Source organism: Equus quagga, chromosome 8 (assembly GCF_021613505.1).
Source record: "Equus quagga isolate Etosha38 chromosome 8, UCLA_HA_Equagga_1.0, whole genome shotgun sequence".
In the NCBI taxonomy this organism is placed as follows: domain Eukaryota; kingdom Metazoa; phylum Chordata; class Mammalia; order Perissodactyla; family Equidae; genus Equus; species Equus quagga.
This window is the reverse complement of record NC_060274.1, coordinates 118,908,351-118,928,103: the sequence shown is the minus strand read 5'-3', so window position 1 is coordinate 118,928,103 and position 19,753 is coordinate 118,908,351. Positions and strand designations below refer to the sequence as shown.

Sequence of the window (19,753 nt, the reverse complement as noted above, 5' to 3'; positions counted from 1 at the left end):
TGCCTTGAAAAGGCCCAATTCTGGATCAATCTTGTCACTAGGTTTCTGTAGTTCTACATCACGCCTCAGTATTATTAGAGGGGAAAAAATATTCCTCCTGAGTATTAACACAGGGGAAAACAATCACCCAAAGCAGCACATCAGTGTCACAGCAAATTATTGGTCTCAGGTCCTCAATGTCACTTGATAATCCTCCTAAACCTCCCTATTTTCATCTTTCTTCAAAATCCCGCACACCACCACCACACCCACTTCATTTTCAACAGACCACTTTGCTTTCTATACTTCACTGAGAATATCAAGGACAGCAGTGAGAACTTAACTCCCTATAAATTTGTTTTTCTCGGAACTCTCCTTTATTTCTCTCCTGTCTCAAGGAAAGAGGTGTCCCTACCCCTGTCCAAAGCCAACCCAGTACTTGGACCCCTTCCACTGGCTCATGGATTGTGCCAACCCAGTCATGCTTTCTGTCTCCTTTCTCTTCACCTCTTCCCATTCTTTCTTTCTTTGCTTCAGGGTATAAAGACATGGATTTCTCTCCACCTAAAAACAACAATACTCCATTGACCTCATATTTTCACTAGCTTTTGGCTTTTCTATCTCCTTCCCTTCAAAGTCAAGCTTCTTGAAGGAGTGGCCTACTCCTGCTGTCTCCACTTCTTTACCTCCCATTTATTTCTTAACTTTCTTCAATATGGCTGCAGTCCCTCCACGGAGGAGGTTACCAAATCTTCAGAGGTTGCCAAATTCAAAAGATACTTTCCTGTCTTTATTTAGACTCTGCTGTTGCTTCTTGAAATCTCACTTTCTTCTGGAAATTCTCTCCTCCATTGGCTTCCATGTCAGTACTCTCTCCTAGATTTTCTCTTAGCAGTTCTCAGTCATCTTTTCTGGCTCTTTAAATGTTTCCATTCCTTAGGGCTATTCTCAACAGTAACTCCATCCAACCCAGAGTTTCGATGCCACTCATACACTGAGGACATCTAAATCTGTTTCTCCAGCCAGGTCTCTCTGCTGAACTCCAGACCTAAGTCACAATCGTATCTCCACACAAGTACGCTAAACTCAGTATGTGCCAAACTGAACATTTCATCTCTCTTCACGAACTCTATCTTATTCTATTATCAACATTCTACACATTACTTTTATAATTAGAAAAACACTTGATACTCTGAATATTTACATTAGAACCAAACTTTCCAGTACAAATGTCATCTGCCAGTTTTCAGACTGGCCAGCCAAATTGTGAATATACTACGATTTTCAGAAAAGCCGAATGCAGTATGCAGTCCACAGATAAGGATGACTTTTCTATTAGCATTTTCATTCATATACATTGTTCAGCTTTTCTCTATGCCAACATTTTTCAATGTATAGTCTATAGCAGCACTGCCTGATAGAACTTTCTCTGATGATGGAAACGTTCTATAGCTGTACTGCCCAATACAGTAACCGCTACCCATATTTGCCTAGCAGTTTGAAACCTCCAATATTATATACAAACCTGTACGATTAGATACCTTCAGATACAAATCTTCAATTCATTTCCAGATACTAATATAGACACACTAACAAATAATTGATGAGATAACGATCATTCTGTTTAAGATTTGTCTGGCAAGAGCAAGTGAATGAAGAGGTAAAGGGAAGTGGAGTAGTAAAGAGAAATTATATATGGGTTTGGTAATGGAGGAAATGTGTTGGCAGATGAGGGGCAATTGTTTATCAAAACAGGAATGCTTTCTGCATTTGTTCATAAGTAAATATGCCCCCATTTTAGTATTGGAGCACGTCATATATATCCATAGGAAGAAATTTTTTAAAAATTTTAAATACATACGTCACAGAGTAATGACAGAATAAGATACGGCAAATTTCTACATTTTAAACTGCATTTACCTTAAGAGTGCTGAAAAAGTGGGCTGCTTTGGTTTTTAGAGGCCCAAGATACCAGTACCTGAGAAAGATCAAGATAAAAATCTAATTAGAATATTAAAAGAACTATCAGTGTGATAGATACCATTCATGACAGACAATACATGAGAATTACACCTCTACTGGAGAGTCTGCTGTGGAGGCTTGGGAATTGTGGCTCAGCATAAGAGAGTATTACAGCAAATTTTTAATCTGCATTTCAATGCTATGTCAAACAGTACGTAATTAGTTATACAGTAGATAGATGCTTGCAATTTACAAGGGATATATAATCAGAGTCTCCTTGAATCCCTAAATTCACAAGTATCACCATAACATATACTTTCAACCATAGAACACAGTTGAGTATACATTCAAGAGAGCAATGAGTAGAGGATGATAAAGCCACAATGAGATGCAGATGCTGGGTGATCTGATGTGTCATTCACATGCTAAATGACTGGATCCTGTATACCATGTCCTCTCTCACACACAAACATGCAATTAAAATTTGTAAATCAGCATAATTTCCCATTACTCATATTATGCAGCTTTAAAATGGCAGATGTTAAATCTAGGAGCGAGGCAGGTCTACTTCATATGGCTAAATACAGAAAAGCGACTGAAGAGAGAAAGATGACGAGTTGGAATTAGAAAAGTGGCAGAAAGTAGAATCCTCTCTTAAAACTTACCTGCCACCTGCCAGCCCATCTTAATTGCTCCCTAGTTGATTCTGATCAATATGCATTTACTTAGCACTTACTACACATATGGAGGAAACAGAAGAAATATAGAGTATAAAATCTCTCCCTTTGAGGGTTTATAATTTGAGAAAATAAAGCCCCAAAAAGGAACAGAAAACAATAAATGACTATATATGTATACATAAATATATGACATGGTATAAACTGATCACTATTTATGGTTAGGAGAGTCAAGAAGGGACAAGAAATCATTAAGAGCCTCAAATCACTAGAGCAGTGATGCTTGTGTAATGAAGAAGAAAGTAAGGGCATGGAATTTAGAGCAATGGGCTGGACTGAGATACACCAAAGATGGAAAGAAATCATTCTGGGCAAGAGGAAAAGCAAAGGTGCAGGAAACACTCAGAATAGCAGCCAGAGCAAGAGCTTAAAAGTAAAGATACATAACCAGGTAATTAGGGGTGATGATGGATTGAGCTGGGCCTTGAGTGCCGGAATAAGGAGTTTAAATATACCCAAAGAGCAATGTAGAGCTATTCTAATTATTATTTGGGTTTATATTGTTATGCCTCTAATGAGGGCCTTGATCATCTGATTTTTTTTTAAGCTTACTTAATAATCTGCTACTTTTCCTGGTTAGCCAGAGAGAAACACATCCCTACTAAGGCAGTTGACTTCTAAACTGTCCCAGTTCCCTTCATCTCTATTAATAGCAAATTTGGATGCTACGCTTCTAGTCTTCCTATGGCCAGCTAGTAAATCATTTCTCACATCCCTATTGTTTCTTCCATGACACACAGAGCGACTCAGTGGATAGTCCTAGTCGAGATACTAGATAACAACCAGAATTTTAAAATTCATTGTTCAGAAATCAATCAAAATGTGGGTAAATATGTGAAATGGGCAAGGATTCCTAAAGGGGCTGACCTGTGCTTCTGCTTAATTGTCAATTAATACATTTTAGAAAGCAATTTGTTCTCACCAGACTTTTTCAGCGAAAACTAGGCAATTCTTCTTGGTGAGTTGCTGGTATTTGAGATTACAGATCAAATTCAAGGTAACTTGTGGAGTCAAGATACCATGGCATACTTGCAAATAAAAAGATGTGAATATTAAATCATGCAGTATGTAAAAGACTTCAGTAATAGCTTTCTTTTGACATTCCACTATCAGGAACTTCATTAGCAGGAATAACAAAGTGAAACAAGTGAGAGAAATTTCCGTAAAGAAAGTGTGGCAAGAATGCCTATGAAATAAAAGAGGAGTTTCTTGATAAAAGCTATGTGTGAGATCAATCAGAATTCATTTAAACTACACTAAAATTGCAGGCCTGTTTTTAAGAAAAGGTAAAGAAAAAGCACCACCCACTGGATATGAGGTGAGCCTCCCATGGCGCCTCCTCCAGCCCCACCTCAGGAAGCCTGTGCTGTTACACTACCTCTCCACATCAGACAGAACACGACACACCTCCTGTCCAAGCCAACAGCTCCATTTTCACAATGAATTCTCCAAAAATAAGCCCATTCCCATGAAAAGCCAGCGGTGGCCCTCTAATCACCTCAACGGGCCTGCTTCTTTCATCTCACAACACAACCAGGCATCCGCCTTTCTTCCTTCTCTGAAAGAGGCAGCCTATGGTCTCTCAATCTGCTAGGCCTTCAAAAAGAACACCTCTCAGGGACAGTCTTCCAAACACGGTAAAAGTTCCAGAGGGCTGTGGCCCCAGCGGTGCCTTTCACTTGGTACCCAGCTAAGCAGGCTGCAGGGTGATGGGCAATCCGGTTCCCCTTCAGTCTAGCTTAAGCCCAACCTACAATCAAATATTATGTTTAGAAATAGAGACATACTCTTCTCCTCTTTAGCTACCACCAAAATAGTGTAGAGGAAACTGGAACATTCCTTAACCTTTCCGCATGTAAGATATAAACCTCTACCTCTATTATTCATACATAATTCAACCTCCAGGCCCACCAAATTTATTCCTAGAAGATCACTGTATGTTGAAATCTCAAAGACAGAAACAGAATAAGAAGGTTTTTTTTTAAATAATCATCACACATCAATACAATAATCCTTTACTTGCTAACTTTGACGCCAGCATCTGTGAAGGATCCCCATCGAAGGCCAGTCATTGCAAACACAGGTTGTTCCTTTTCACCCTGGAAGTTAAATACATTTAATTTCAATTAATGATTACAATAACTTGGAACTCTATACAGGTAAGTACCCAGCAAATGTTCGTGGCCTACTTTTCATCAAACCAAAATTCTAAAAAGGATGTTCAAAATCTAAGAAATTAACTCTATGAGTGCTTAGTAAAAGTACTTGAATAAACCATACTGTAAAATGAAACAAATTTTTATATATTAGGCCTCATGAATCTGCTGGCAAGGAAACATATTATACTTCCGACTGTAAATTAAGGAGTACTTAACTATGCTGGTCCTTGGACCAATTAGTCAAGTCAGTCAGAATTTCCTCTCTCTCATATACTTGTCCAAGATAAAGGTAATTTAAGCCTGCATTCTCTTTAGAGGCCCAAGAGTACTCAAGTAAGATCAGAGTCCTGGTACTCTAATCTAGTCCTGGTATTTTCAGATATGTATGTTTCACCTGCATATCTGAAACTATGGCCAGATACTGGTGATAACAAGTCAGAATAAAAAGTGATTTGGAAAAAAATAAAAATAAAAAGAGAAAAAAAAAAGTGATTTGGATTTAGTCCAATGCTTTATGGCCAAATAGTGCATATTACAATCAGTGAGTTTCTCATAAATCAGTGAATTAAGCAATATATAGAAAACACACAATAGAGCCACTGCCTCTAAGAGTTTATACTCCCTGAGGGACCTTCCTTAAAGGACAAACAATATATATAGTAGGATTCTCAGGGGGCTTTTCCCGTAGCACAGAATTACACCTAAAGCCCAAGAGTACTCCCACATTCGAAAGAAAGCTGACAAATGCTAGACACAACTCCACAGAACATGCTCAATAGGCACAAAAGCAGCTCGATTTCCACCATGTCCTCATTACACCCAGTATAAGCCAAAGATTAGGAACTGAAGGAGAATCCTAGGCATGGCAAGTTGCTGGCTGAGAGAAAGTATGCAAAGTCTTCTCGTCAGGGGAGTGAGTGCTTCCCTCTCAATCCCACTTCAATCCCACGTTCACTCCTGTTCCCACTCCACCAAAACCAAGTGAGGGGTTTCTAGGAGAATCACACACAAATAGGGGTAGCCTACAAGAAAAAGACACTGGCCTCTCAATCTTTGATCATCTATCTGTTCAAGCAGATTGGCTATTCTGCTCTCTGCACCTGCATAAGCAAGGGAAAAGGGAATTAGAGAGAGAGATGGCAGAGCAAAGAGGTGATGGTGAGACAACTCACGACTGGCACAGCCAGGATGTATTGGTCTCCTGGGTGCCACATGCAAATTGTGGAAGACAGCAGGGCTTTGAGCCATCCTAAATATATTAAGCTAATATTTCATTCATTTATTTTGTTCATGGAATTATCATTAATGAATATATATTATATATTAGAGACTAGTGATAAAAAAACGTCTACCTTCAAAGAGCTCATGGTACAATGGGGGGTATTCAGACACAGAAATAACAATACAAGTTCAGAGAACAGAGATATGTATCAAGTATTACAAAAGTACAGAACAGGTGCAACTGTATAACGAGTCGGGGAGCAAAGGAGATGAATGGTCAAGGAAAACAATATAAATTTTAAAACAAAACATAAATTAAATTTTAGAGAATAAAGTAAAATCTGAACAGAGCAATTATTAGTAAGGGGATTGAATCAGTAATCAAAAACCTCCCGACAAACAGAAGTCTAGGACCAGATGGCTTCACTGATGAATTCTACCAAACATTCAAAGAAAAAGTAATTCAAATCCTTCTCAAACTCTTCCAGAAAATAGAAGAGGAGAAGAGAACTCTTCCAAACATTTCATGAGGCCAGCATTACCCTGATAACCAAAACCAGACAAGGATGCCACAAGAAAAGAAAATTACAGGCCAATATCCCTGATGAACATAGAGGAAAAAATCCTCAACAGACTATGAGCAAATCATATGCAACAATATATTAAAAGGATCATACGCCACCACCAAGTAGGATTTATTCCAGGGATGCAAGAATGGTTCAACATCCGCAAATCAGTCAATGTGATACACCACAGTAACAAAGTGAAAGATAAGAATCACATGGTCTCTCAACAGATGCAGAAAAAGCATTTCACAAAATTCAACATCCATTTATGATAAAAACTCTTAACAAAGTGGCTACAGAGGGAATGTACCTCAACATAATAAAGGGCATATATGACATATATGTTAGCCCATAGCTAACATCACACTCAGTGGTGAAAAGCTGAAAGCCTTTCCTCTAAGATCAGTAACCAGAAAAAAAGGCCCACTCTGGCTACTTTTATTCAACACAGTACTAGAAGTCCTAGCCAGAGCAATTAGGCAGGAAAAAGAAATAAAAGGCATCCAAATTGGAAAGGAAGAAGTAAAACTGTCACTATTTGCAAATGACATGATATTTATATACAGAAAATCCTAAAGACTCCATCAAAAAAACTGTTAGAACTAATAAACAAATTCAGTAAAGTTTGCAGGACAAAATCAATACACAAAAACCTATAGTATTTCTATATACTAATAACTAACTACCAGAAAGACAAATAAAGAAAACAATTCCATTCACAATGGCATCAAAAAGAATAAAATATCCAGGAGTAAATTTAACCAAGGAGATAAAGACTTTATATTGAAAACTACAAGACATTAAACAATTGAAGAAGACACAAATAAATGGAAAGATATTCTGTGCTCATGGATTGGAAGAAGCAATGTTGTTAAAATGTCCATACTACCCAAAGCAATCTACAGATTCAATGCAATCCCTATTAAAAGTCCAATAGCAGTTTTCAAAGAAATAGAACAAATAATTCTAAAATTTGTATGGAACCACAGAAAACCCAAATAGCCAAAGCAATCTTGAGAAAGAACAAAGCTGGAGGCATTACACTCCCTGATTTCAAACTATATTACAAAGCTATAGTAATTAAAACAGTATGGTATTGGCATAGATCAATGGAACAGAGAAGCCAGAAGTAAACCCAGGCATATATGGTCAATTAATTTATGAGAAAGGAGCCAAGAATATACAATGGGGAAAGGACAGTCTCTTCAATAAATGGTGCTGGGAAAACTGGACAGCCACATGCAAAAGAATGAAACTGTACCACTTATCTTACACCACACACAAATATTCACTCAAAATGGATTAAAGACTTGAATGTTTAAGACCTGAAACCATAAAAGTCCTAGAAGAAAACATAGGCAGTAAGCTCCTTGACATAGGTTTTGGTGATGATCTTTTGAATCTGACACCAAAAGCAAAAGCAAAAATAAATAAGTGAGACTATATCATACTAAAAAGCTCTGCACAGCAAAGGAAATCATCAATAAAATGAAAAGGCAACCTACTGAATGGGAAAAAATAGTTGCAAATCTGCTAAGGGGCTACTATGCAAAATACATAAAGAGCTCATACAACTTAGCCAAAACCCCAAATAAATCCAATTAAAAAATGGGTAGAAGATCCGAATACATATTTTTCTGAAGAAGACATACAGATGGCCAGTGTACATAAAAAAAGATGCTCACCATCATTAATCATCAGAGAAATGCAAATCAAAACCACAAGGAGATATCACTTCACACCTGTTAGAATGGCTATTATCAAAAAGACAAGAAGTAACAAATGTTGGTGAGGATGTGGAGAAAAGGAAACCCTTGTGACCCATTGGGAGGAATGTAAATTGGGGCAGCCACTATGGAAAATAGTATGAAGTTTCCTCAAAAAATTAAAAATAGAACTACCATATGATCCAGCAATTCCAGTTTTGGTATTTATCCAAAGAAAATGAAAACACTAACTCAAAAAGATATAGGTACCCCTATGTTCACTGCAGCATTATTTACAATAGCTAAGACATGGAAACAACCTAAGTGTCAACTGATGGATGAATGGATACAGAAATTGTGGTATATCTATACAATGGAATATTATTCAGCCATAAAAAAGAATGAAATCTTGCCATTTGCAACAACATGGATGGACCTCAAGGGCATTATGCTAACTGAAATTAGTCAGAGAAAGACAAGTACTGCATGATCTTTCTTATATGTGGAACCTTAAAAAACAAGTTCATAGTTACAGAGACTGGACTGGTGGCTGCCAGAGATGAGGGGTGGGAGGCAAAAAAAATGCAATTAACTATATATATATATATATATATATATATATCTTTTTTGTTTTGGTGAGGAAGATTGGCCCTGAGCAAACATCTGTGCCAATCTTCCTCTATTTTTTTTTTTTTTAAAGATTTTATTTTTTTCCTTTTTCTCCCCAAAGCCCCCCGGTACATAGTTGTATATTCTTCGTTGTGGGTCCTTCTAGTTGTGGCATGTGGGACGCTGCCTCAGCGTGGTCTGATGAGCAGTGCCATGTCCGCGCCCAGGATTCGAACCAACGAAACACTGGGCCGCCTGCAGCGGAGCGTGCAAACTTAACCACTCGGCCACGGGGCCAGCCCCGAATCTTCCTCTATTTTGTATGTGGGACGTCACCATAGTGTGGCTTGATGAGTGGTGCATAGGTCCACACCCGGGATCCAAACCCACGAATCCCAGGCCGCTGAAGCAGAGCATGTGAACACAACCACTATGCCACCACGCTGGCCCCCTAACTATATTTTTTGATCCAGCATACGTGTGTGTGTGTGTGTGTGTGTATCTTTATATATCCTGGATTCATTCTTTTATTTATTCGTTATAATTTTTGAAGATCTACCTAGGAGGTTCCCAAAAGTGAGCTAAGCATTATCCAGTATTGAAGGAGAATGAAACAAGGCTGAATCCTATAGTATTGGGCTAAGGAAGATGCATGCTAATTAAAGAAAAAGAGAGAGAGAGAGGCCAGGCCCCTTGAGGAAGGACACTGCAATACAATAGCAAGTGTATACCCTAGTGATTTCTCCAGTCCTTCCCTAAAAAGGAAAAAAAAGAATAAGGTTCTGTACCTAGATCAGGAGAGGTTGAGAAGAGGGGTAGAGAGAAAAGAAACAAAAGAAAGAATGTTCTAGCCGACAAGGGAGAAACAACACTATGTGAGTTTCCCGTATCTACGGGAGGATTTCCCAAATGTTTCATAAGATGTTAATAAATGTTACATCTAATGATGATGATGATGATGATGATGATGATGACAGAAGATTCCATGGTGAAATAAGCTGAGGAAATACCAAACTTATCTGGTTTGAAACAAGTTATGTTTATTGCAGCTCTTTTTAGTCTTTAATAAGTTAATGTACATTATAACTTTCCAAAAGGAGAAATACAATATACAGTTTCCTGAGTTGTTAACTGTGCAACCTTTCTCAGAAGACATTCTGCATACCTACTATTCCTCGGGGGATGCTGTTCTAAAACATATAGTGTAGGGAAGAAGCACTGGGATGTGTACTCAAGACCTCCTGAACGTTGCTCTAAGACTTTTCTCTTTCTTCATCTGGGGGGAAGAATTTTAGGAATATTCTGTTAAGATTAACTGAAAAGCCTTGTAACCTTAAGGTTCCACTGATTTGGGGTGCTATATCCTAGCAAAGGGTCAGAATGGCTCTGGACAACAGGAAATGGGTGTGAAAGATCTAGAGAAGCAGATGGGCAAAGAGCCCTCAGGATTTAGAGGAGTCAGCAGTGGAGAGACTGGTCCTCGTTGGGGTTCACACAAACACAGGAAAAAATAAGCAAGGTCAGATGGACAGAGTGAAGCCAATAGACAAAGTACCACTGTATCTTAGCCCAGTCAAAGTCTGGGTGATAGTCAAGATTACGAGATGGAGAGGTCAGCAAACAAGAAGAGATACAGAAAGACAGGCACACAGCCAGATCTTAACAGTAAAGGAGATATGCTGCCTCAAGTCATAGATCCCTGGAGAGAGTAAATCCCTGAGAGAAGATGGCCTAGATGTTTGCAGAGGAAAGTAACTAGGAGAGCTGGTTGGAATAAAAGCTCAAGGAACAGTGACGAGAAAACAATTCTTGTCAACTAGATAGGTGCCTAATCTAGGAATTTTAGGGATTCTCAATGAAGAGAAAGAAACAAGGCAGAAGGAGCCTGAGGGGGTTCCGAAGCAGCTCTAAGTATCATCTTAAGAGAATGATCAGAATCAGGGTTTTACAGAAGGAAGCCATGTAATTAGCCAGGAATGAGAGATAGGGGAAAGGGAGAGATTCTAACTTCTCACCACCTCCCTATCCTCTTCATCTGGTTCTGGGTTGGCAGGGTCTAAGAGTCCAACTGAAAGAGCAAAAAAGAAAGCACTAGAAAAAATTCCACAGATCTTTCCAATAGTTACTTAAAAGTCAAGTACTAGGTGTTATAGATGTCCACATGGGAAAAATGCCCTTTAAAAATCATGGGATGGTACCAAGTGATAGCACCTGGACAAAACAGTGAAGTGGAAAGGGCAATGGACCATAAGACAGAAAATCGAGATTCTACCTCTGTCTCCAGCACAACTAGACATATGACTAGATAATTTTGTTTTTAGTTGTCAAATGAAGATATCGATACACATCTTGCCTTCCTCACTCAGTTGGGGGTCCAAATGAGATGTGAACACACGCTAACAATGTAAAAAGCTAGATATACAAAGCATTATTATAGCTTCCAAGGACTATTTCTTTTATCTTTGGAAAATCTTCAGTTACACGTTTAACTGGGTTTGGGTTTGTTTTTTAAAAGAAGAGGAATCTGGTATCAGGCTTTATCTATAATGTCTATGGTATCAGGTTTCATCTATAATGCTTTTCCCCATATTCTGAAAGCAATTTCCAGAAATAAGGGAAAAGAGAAGACAAGTTCAGCTTAGCAGGGTGCCTCAGAAACCACAGCAGAGGCTGTTGTACTACATTTTCTAGGAATTGATTTTAAAAGTTTTCTGCTTCCTGGGCTGTGTCATGAATATACAGAGCCTGTGGCAAATGTGATACTGGCTTCATCAATTCACAAAATCAGTATATGTGAAAGAAAAACATAAAGGAGACAAGGGACATGTAAATACAAGTACAATCAAGAATTCCCAGTTAAATCTAATTACTCTGGAATGTATTGCTTCTCATACATATATAAGAAGCCGTAAATCACTCAGTTGTATATCCTGATTCACCTCCTTTGATAATAACAATATTTTCAAATAATGTCTTCATAGATGTCGATCTAGTACCTTTCCCAGGCCAGAATTTCTTTCAGCATAGCCCTTCCAATTTGTGAAAACAATTTAGCTTTATTATATAAGGAACCAATTGCAACTTAAATCACTTTTATCATGACCAATGAGGTCATGGTGGAGAGTCCCACCATCACTGCATGAAGAACAAAGGAAAATAAAAGGAAAATTGGCTGCAAGCTCATGGGTTCTCCAGTCGTAAACATGCAGATAGCAAATGCTATATAACTAACATTTTAGGATTGAAGTTTGGAATCACGACACAGCGTGACCGTTCTTTCACAGATATCAGGAAACCCAAATGAAGGTAAAATGTTCACAGCCTCTGGAGGACAACCTGAATGCAGCCGGTACGTTTGAAGGCTAAACCTGAGTGAAGTACACAGGGCTCACTGTTTATAGGACTATTTGGCTTTATGGCTCAGCCTTCTTAGGAATCTGCCTTTTCCAGGGGGGTAAAAAAAGACGTTTAGATGAAGAACAAATAGTTACTTAACTACTATCCAGTGAGAATATCTTTTTTCTAAGAATTAAACCCTTTTTAAAGAAAAGATTCTAATCAAGAATCAGGAATGGCTATTGGGTTTTCTTCTCTACAAAATTTTTATTTTGATAAAATGTCAAACCAAAAAATGTTTTCTATGTATAATGGACACCATTTACATCTTTCACCCAAATTCACCAACTGCCAACATTTCCCCATATTAGCTTTATCTGTGTATGTATGTTTGTAGCACTGTTAAATTATTTGCAAATAAATTGCAGACTTCATGATCTTTCACCCCTAAATATTTCAGCAGCATCCCCTAAGATAAGGACACAACAGACATAACCATATATACCATAGTCACTCTCAAGAAATCTAACATCAACATATAGTATTTAACATATAGTCCATGTTAAAATATCTCTAATCCAATAATATCTTTTATGGTTGTCACTATTTTTATTTTTCCAATTCCAGAATCATATACTGTATTTAATTATGATATTTCTTAGTTTCCTTTAATCTTTTTTTTTTTTTTTTTTAAAGATTTTATTTTTTCCTTTTTCTCCCCAAAGCCCCCCGGTACATAGTTGTGTATTCTTCGTTGTGGGTTCTTCTAGTTGTGGCATGTGGGACGCTGCCTCAGCGTGGTCTGATGAGCAGTGCCATGTCCGCGCCCAGGATTCGAACTAACGAAACACTGGGCCGCCTGCTGTGGAGTGTGCGAACTTAACCGCTCGGCCACGGGGCCAGCCCCTAGTTTCCTTTAATCTTAATCTCTACCTTCCTTTGGATTTCATGACCTTGACATTTTTGAAAAGGCCAGACCAATTATTATTTTTAGAAAGCTCCACAATTTGGATTTGATTATTCTCTCCTTATTAGATTCAGTTAGATTCAGATTAGTTAATGTTTTGGGCAGGAAACTACATAGGTGATGCTGTCTCATTCTCAATATATCACATCAGGAGGCAGATAATGTCTATTTGTCCCATTATTGATGATGCTAAGTTTGATCATTTGGTTAAGGTGGTATATATGCTAGATTTCTCTACTATAAAGATGTATTTTTTTCCTTGTAATTATTAAGTATTCTGCAATACTTTGAGACTGTCCCTTCAAAAGTCTTGGAAACTTTTATTAGGAAATGGTATTGAGAGACCAAAATCTGGGTGCCAGGTACACTCAGTGCTTTTGGGTGTCATTGCTTCTAAGCCCTTCAATGGGCATAGCCAGCAAATATACTGCTAAAACAATTCATGAGTTCATCTGTCAATCAATAAGAAAATGTTAGACAAGCCAATAGAAAAATGTGAAGTTCTGCTCCCATCTAGGTTGTAAGAAGCTACAAAGAACATTGTTCTCACCCTAAAAGTGAGAAAAAGCCAGATAATCTACAAGATCATAATTTTTCTTAAACCCATCAGAGAGCTGAGATTGCAAGACAACCAAGTAACCTGAATTCCAAAGACAAGCCCCTCCAAAGCACAGACGGGACATGAGAAAGGTTTCACCTTTGGCAGAGCATGGGAGAAAGAGGTGGCCACGATATAGTCAGGGAAGATGAAATCAGTCACTGTCCTAAGTGCTCTGTATTGAGTAGCTCTTTTAATACTCAAAACAACCACATGAGATACAGAAGTTACTTGAAGTCCAAAGGTAATCAATAGAAGAAAGAAAAACAGTGATACAAATATATTGAAAGGAGTTATAGAGGAATTCTTATAACAAAGAGGTCAAGAGACAAAATCCAAAACTGATAAATCAAGAAGTAGTATCATATACTTAACACTACTGAACACCTAAAAATGGTTATGAAGGTAAATTTTATGTTTTGTGGGGGTTTTTTTAACTTCAATTTTAAAAAGTAGCATCATGAGCATATTAATTAGTGATAACAACTACAATAAACCAGTAAAATTATTTTTCCCTGGGGAGTTATACTTGGGATAGGAAAGGGTAACAAGAGGGACTATTATTTTCATTAGAATCTCATTTGAACTGCTACATTTTACTTTCTTTAACATGTGTGTATTGCTTTGTTACTTTTTTCAAACTTGAAGAAAAGACTTTACCTTGATCTGCAAGACATCAAGTGGAACTGTCTCTCCTTTCACGATGGCAAGTGTAGCATCTGTAATGTGTCTAAAAGATAACCAGAAAGAAATGGTCACGCTGTGAAAAATAAGCAACACCTCCCTCCAAAACACACACACGCAAACTACATTCCTGCCCAGAGTACCAACAGTTGGGTCAGGAAAAAGATTTATTCCTTCAAAATATTCCAAGAAAAGAATTACTGATACAAGTATAGTGGAAGGCTCTGATATAGACTCAAAGAGAAGGCTTTGGTGAAGAGAAGTTTATACAAAGAACGAATCCTTTATTTACTTCACATTTACTGGGTCTCTACAATGTGTCTGACTCTCATCACTGGAAAATATGATACTTCAATAATAATAATATAACAATATTTTTCATTCATTACAAGAAATTCAAGCACTTGAAAAAACAATACTTCTTTTCACTCTAAGAACCCAAAGGGTAACTAAAGAACAGGATTTGTTGGAGTAATCGCAGCAAAATACAATCCTGATGTACTTCATTTTCATTGCTGATTCTTTTGTTCACAGACACAGACTGTTTCTATCTACATTCTGATCGACAGTTGAAAAGTCTATAGGTGAAAAAGGCATGTACTACCGACATCCATTCAGGGCACGTGGAACTGTGCCAAGCTTAGAAGCAGTTCTGGGGTTCATATTCTAATTAGAATCAAGGTCAGACATATTAACACACAACAGATCGTCAGCAAAAGAAATATTAAGTCAACAAGCGGCCAGACAATAAGATATTTGCTCTTGGGGCAGAGAGAAGGAGTAAACCCACATCACTTTCCTTGCCCAGCATGCACAGCCCTCCGGTCACCTAAACGCTGTCTCTTTGCATGCCTGGCTACTCCCGTCCTTCAGACCTTGGCTGAAATGTCCCAGCCTAGAGAGGTCCTTCCCTGTAATTCCCTATCACTGAACCGTATTCATTTTCCTTCACAGTAGATCACAATGTATATTTTTTAATTTACATCTTTATCATCTGCCTCCTCCTAGAGACCGAAAGTTCCACAAGGTGAGTAATAATCTACATCCATTTATTGACTGATATAAAACCTACACCTAGCACAGTGCATGGCACATAATAGGCAATCAACATTTGATAAACAAATGGGTTTATTCTATAGAATTTCAAGGATAGAAAAAAGTACAGAGAATAGACGGTGTCAAGATGGAAGCACAGGCGGACTCTGAACTCACCTCCTCCCACGGACACAACAAATTTACAACCACTCTTGAAACAATTGCCTCTGAAAGAGAACTGAAAACTGGATAAGAAGAACACCCATAACAAGGGACAGTCCTGACTGAAGTGGAAGAGGCAGAAATTCCTTTCTGGAGAGGGAAAAAACACCTTCTGGCCACTGCACTTCAGGGTCAGCCGGGAGCAATCTTAAGGTATGAAGCCTTCAGTGGAGGAGTGGGGTATCTGAGTGGGGGAGCATTACCACAATAAGCAGCTTTTGGACTCAGCACAACCAATACAAGTGTCATAACATCTGGCTTTGCTGGCTATTGATTACAATGGGCAATACCCCCAGAAAAGCTATAGGACATAAGGAAAAAACACGCCTGCTCTTAAAGGGCCCACACTCAAATTCACCCATTTCAGAAAGCAACCTAAAAGAAAGGCGCACAGTCCTTTGGTGAAAAGAAACTCACTTGATAGGATCTGGGCACATCTCAGGGAGAGGTGAGACCTCCCCAGCCTGGGACCACCCCCAGGTACTGAGACATGGAGGCAGTCGTTATTGTGACCTAGTACAGGCGTGCTGACACAGACGCTGGCAGATGCCATTAGAGTTTCTTCCGCTGGGCTGCTGGCACAGGGGTCTGCCTCACCCACCAGCATGGATTTAATCCAGCTCAGCCAGGGCAGGCAGCCCACCCTAGAGACTGGCCCCATCCAACGGCAAGCCCTCAGGCAACTTGTAGGCCCACATAGGTGAAGCGCCTGGAACCTCTGCAGCCAAGTGAGTAGGTCTACTTCCGTGGGGCAGGGTGTGCATGAGGGGTGGCTGTGTTGGTGGAGTGTGTGGGGCCTCTTCAGGGAGGCGAATGGGCCCACTTCAGTGGGTCAGGGCACCTGCGTGGTGCAAGAGTGTATTGATGGGGTGTGTGGCCCTGTGGGCAGTGGGGCTTGTCAGCTGCAGCAGACTTGCGCTCCTCAAACAGCCACATAAAGGAGTGGCCCTACCTTCCAAAGCCCAAAACAATTGGGTGCTCTCCCCTGCCTGGGACCAGCCCCACTCATCTGTAATCCTGAGAGAGTTGACAACAGCCTTGCAGCAGGCTGGAGGCCTACAGCAATTGTAAGCCCCTGAGCCTAGCAAACAGTCGTGCAGGGGCCTACTCACTTAATAGAAAAACTGTAACAGGAATGTGCTATTAGACCCTGCAGCCAACTGTGCGGAGGCTCTCCATGCCCAATAAAATGACTGAAGGGACCATAGCTGCCACACACAGCTGAGCATTACAACCAGCCAGCCAGGGAGACAGCATAGCATCCCTGGGCACCTGCAGCAAGAGCAACCCTGCCACAACAGAAGGACGCATGGAGCACACACAGGGGTCACTCCTGGAATATTTGAAACTGGTGACAAGAGGAAAGCACACTGCTGGGCCTCATAAATCATCTCTTACATAAGGCCACCTCTCTAAGATCAGGAGACATAGCTGATCTACCTAATACAAAGACATAAGCAGAGAGAAAGAGGCAAAATGAGAACTCAAAGGCATACATTCCAAGTAAGAGGACAGGACAAAAACTCAGAAAAAGAACTAAAATAAACAGGGATAAACAATCTACCTGACTAAGAGTACAAACTAATAGTCATAAGTATGCTCACTGATCTTGGAGAAGAATGGATGAACTCAGTGAGAACTTCAACAAAGAATTGGAAAATATAAAAAAGAACCAATCAGAAGTGAAGAATACTGGAACTGAAAAATTCAATAGATGGACTCAAGAGCAGAGCAAGTGACACAGAAGAACAGATCAGCAAGCTGGATGAAAGACTAGAGGAAATCACCCAAGTTAAACAGATAAAAGAAAAAAGAATTAAAAAGAATGAGGACAGTCTAAGGGACCTCTGGACAACATCAAGCACAAATATCTGTATTAAAGGTGTCCTAGGAGGAGAAGAGAGACACAAAGGGGCAGAGAATCTATTCAAAGAAGTAATAGCTGAAAACTTTCCTAACTTCAGGAAGGAAACAGACATCCAGGTACAGGAAGCACAGAGAGCATCAAACAAGATAAACCCAAACAGGTCCACACCAAGACACATTATAATTAAAATGTCAAGAATTAAAGATAAAGAGAGAATCTTAAAAACTGCAAGAGAAAAGCAACAAGTTACTTACAAAGGAAACCCATAAGGCTATCAGCTGACTTCTCAGCAGAAACCTTACAAGCTAGAAGGGAGTGGTATAATATATTTAAAGTGCTGAAAGGAAAAAACCGACAGCCAAGAATACTCTACCCAGCAAGGTTATCATTCAGAATGGAAGGAGAGAGAAAGAGTTTCTCAGACAAGCAAAAACTAAAGGAGTTCATCACCAAGAAACCAGCCTTGCAAGAAATGCTAAAGAGACTTATACAAGCAGAAAAGAGAAGACCACAAATAGGAATAAGAAAATTATTTAAAAACAAGAAACACAATAAAATCACTGGTAAAGGCAAATATACAGTAAAGGAAGCAGATCAACCACCTAAGAAGCTAATATGAATGTCAAAAGACAAAAGTACTTAAATTATCTATTTCCATGACAAGAGGGTAACGGATACACATGCACAAAAAAAAGGTTAGGTTATGATATCAAAAACAAAAAATGGAGGAGGAGGGGAGTAAAAGCGTACAGCTTTTAACAAGAGGTCAAACTAAGAGATCATCAACTTAATATAGATTGCTGTATACGTAGATTATAATATGAACCTCATGGTAATCACAAACAAGAAACCTATAATCAACATACAAATAATTAAGAGAAAGGAACCCAAACATAATACTAAAGAAAGCCATCAAACTACAAAGGAATAGAGCAAGAGAAGAAGAAAGGAACACAGAAGAACCACTAAAACACGCAGAAAAAAAGTAACAAAGTGGCAATAAGTACATTCTTATCAACAGCTACTTTAAATGTCAACGGATTAACTGCTCCAATCAAAATGCATAGAGTAGCCGATTGGATAAAAAAACAAGACCCACATATATGCTGCATATGAGAGACACACTTTAGACCTCAAGACACTCACAAACTGAAAGTGAAGGGATGGAAAAACATACTCCATGAAAATGGCAGTAAACAGAAAGTTGGGGCAGCAATACTTCTATCAGACAAAATAGACTTTAAAACAAAAACTGTAACAAGAGAAAAAGAAGGGCACTACATAATGATAAAGAGAACAATCCAAGAAGAGGATATAACAATTGTAAATATCTATGCACCCAACACAGGAGCACCTAAGTATATAAGGCAATTATTAACAGACAAAAGGAGAAACAGACAGCAACACAATAACAGTAGGGGACTTTAACACTCCACTTACACCAATGGATAGATCATCCAAACAGAAGATCAATAAGGAAACATTGGCCTTAAACAACACATTAGACCAGATTGACTTAGTAGATATGTACAGAACATTCCATCCAAAAACCACAGAATACGCATTCTTTTCAAATGCACATGGAACATTCTCTAGGATAGATCACATATTAGGCCACAAAACAAGTCTCAATAAATTTAAGAAGACTGAAATAATACCAAGCATCTTTTCTGACCACAACAGTATGAGACTAGAAATCAACTATAGGAAGAAACTCGGAAAAGCCACAAGTATGCAGAAATTAAACAAATGCTACTGAACAATGATTGGGTCAATGAAGAAATCAAAGGAGAAACCAAAAAATACCTGGAGACAAATGAAAATGAAAATACAACATACCAAAATTTATGGGATACAGCAAAAGCAGCTCTAAGGGGGAAGTTTGTAGCAATACAGGCCTACCTCAAAAACAAGAAAAATCTCAAATAATCTAACAGTGCACCTAAAGGAATTGGAAAAAGAAGAACAAACAAAGCCCCAAATCAGCAGAAGGAAGGAAATAATAAAAATCAGAGCAGAAATAAATGAAATACAGACTAAAAAAGAAAAAAATAGAAAAAAAATCAATGAAACCAAGAGCTGGTTCTTTGAAAAGATAAACAAAA

The 19,753-nt window shown here is 38.7% G+C and overlaps 1 protein-coding gene across 2 annotated transcripts in view; it reads right to left on the bottom strand.

Moving 5' to 3' along the window:
- The window catches only part of AGK (acylglycerol kinase), an 87,280-nt gene that overhangs the window by 13,608 nt on the left and 53,919 nt on the right, over nucleotides 1–19,753 (bottom strand). For both annotated transcript variants that reach the window (XM_046670086.1, XM_046670085.1), the window contains 3 exons: nucleotides 14,501–14,570; nucleotides 4,698–4,777; nucleotides 1,900–1,957 (listed from right to left, as the gene is read on the bottom strand). In XM_046670086.1, coding sequence (XP_046526042.1) covers nucleotides 1,900–1,957; nucleotides 4,698–4,777; nucleotides 14,501–14,570 — 208 coding nt within the window. The remainder of the gene's footprint in view (nucleotides 1–1,899; nucleotides 1,958–4,697; nucleotides 4,778–14,500; nucleotides 14,571–19,753) is intronic.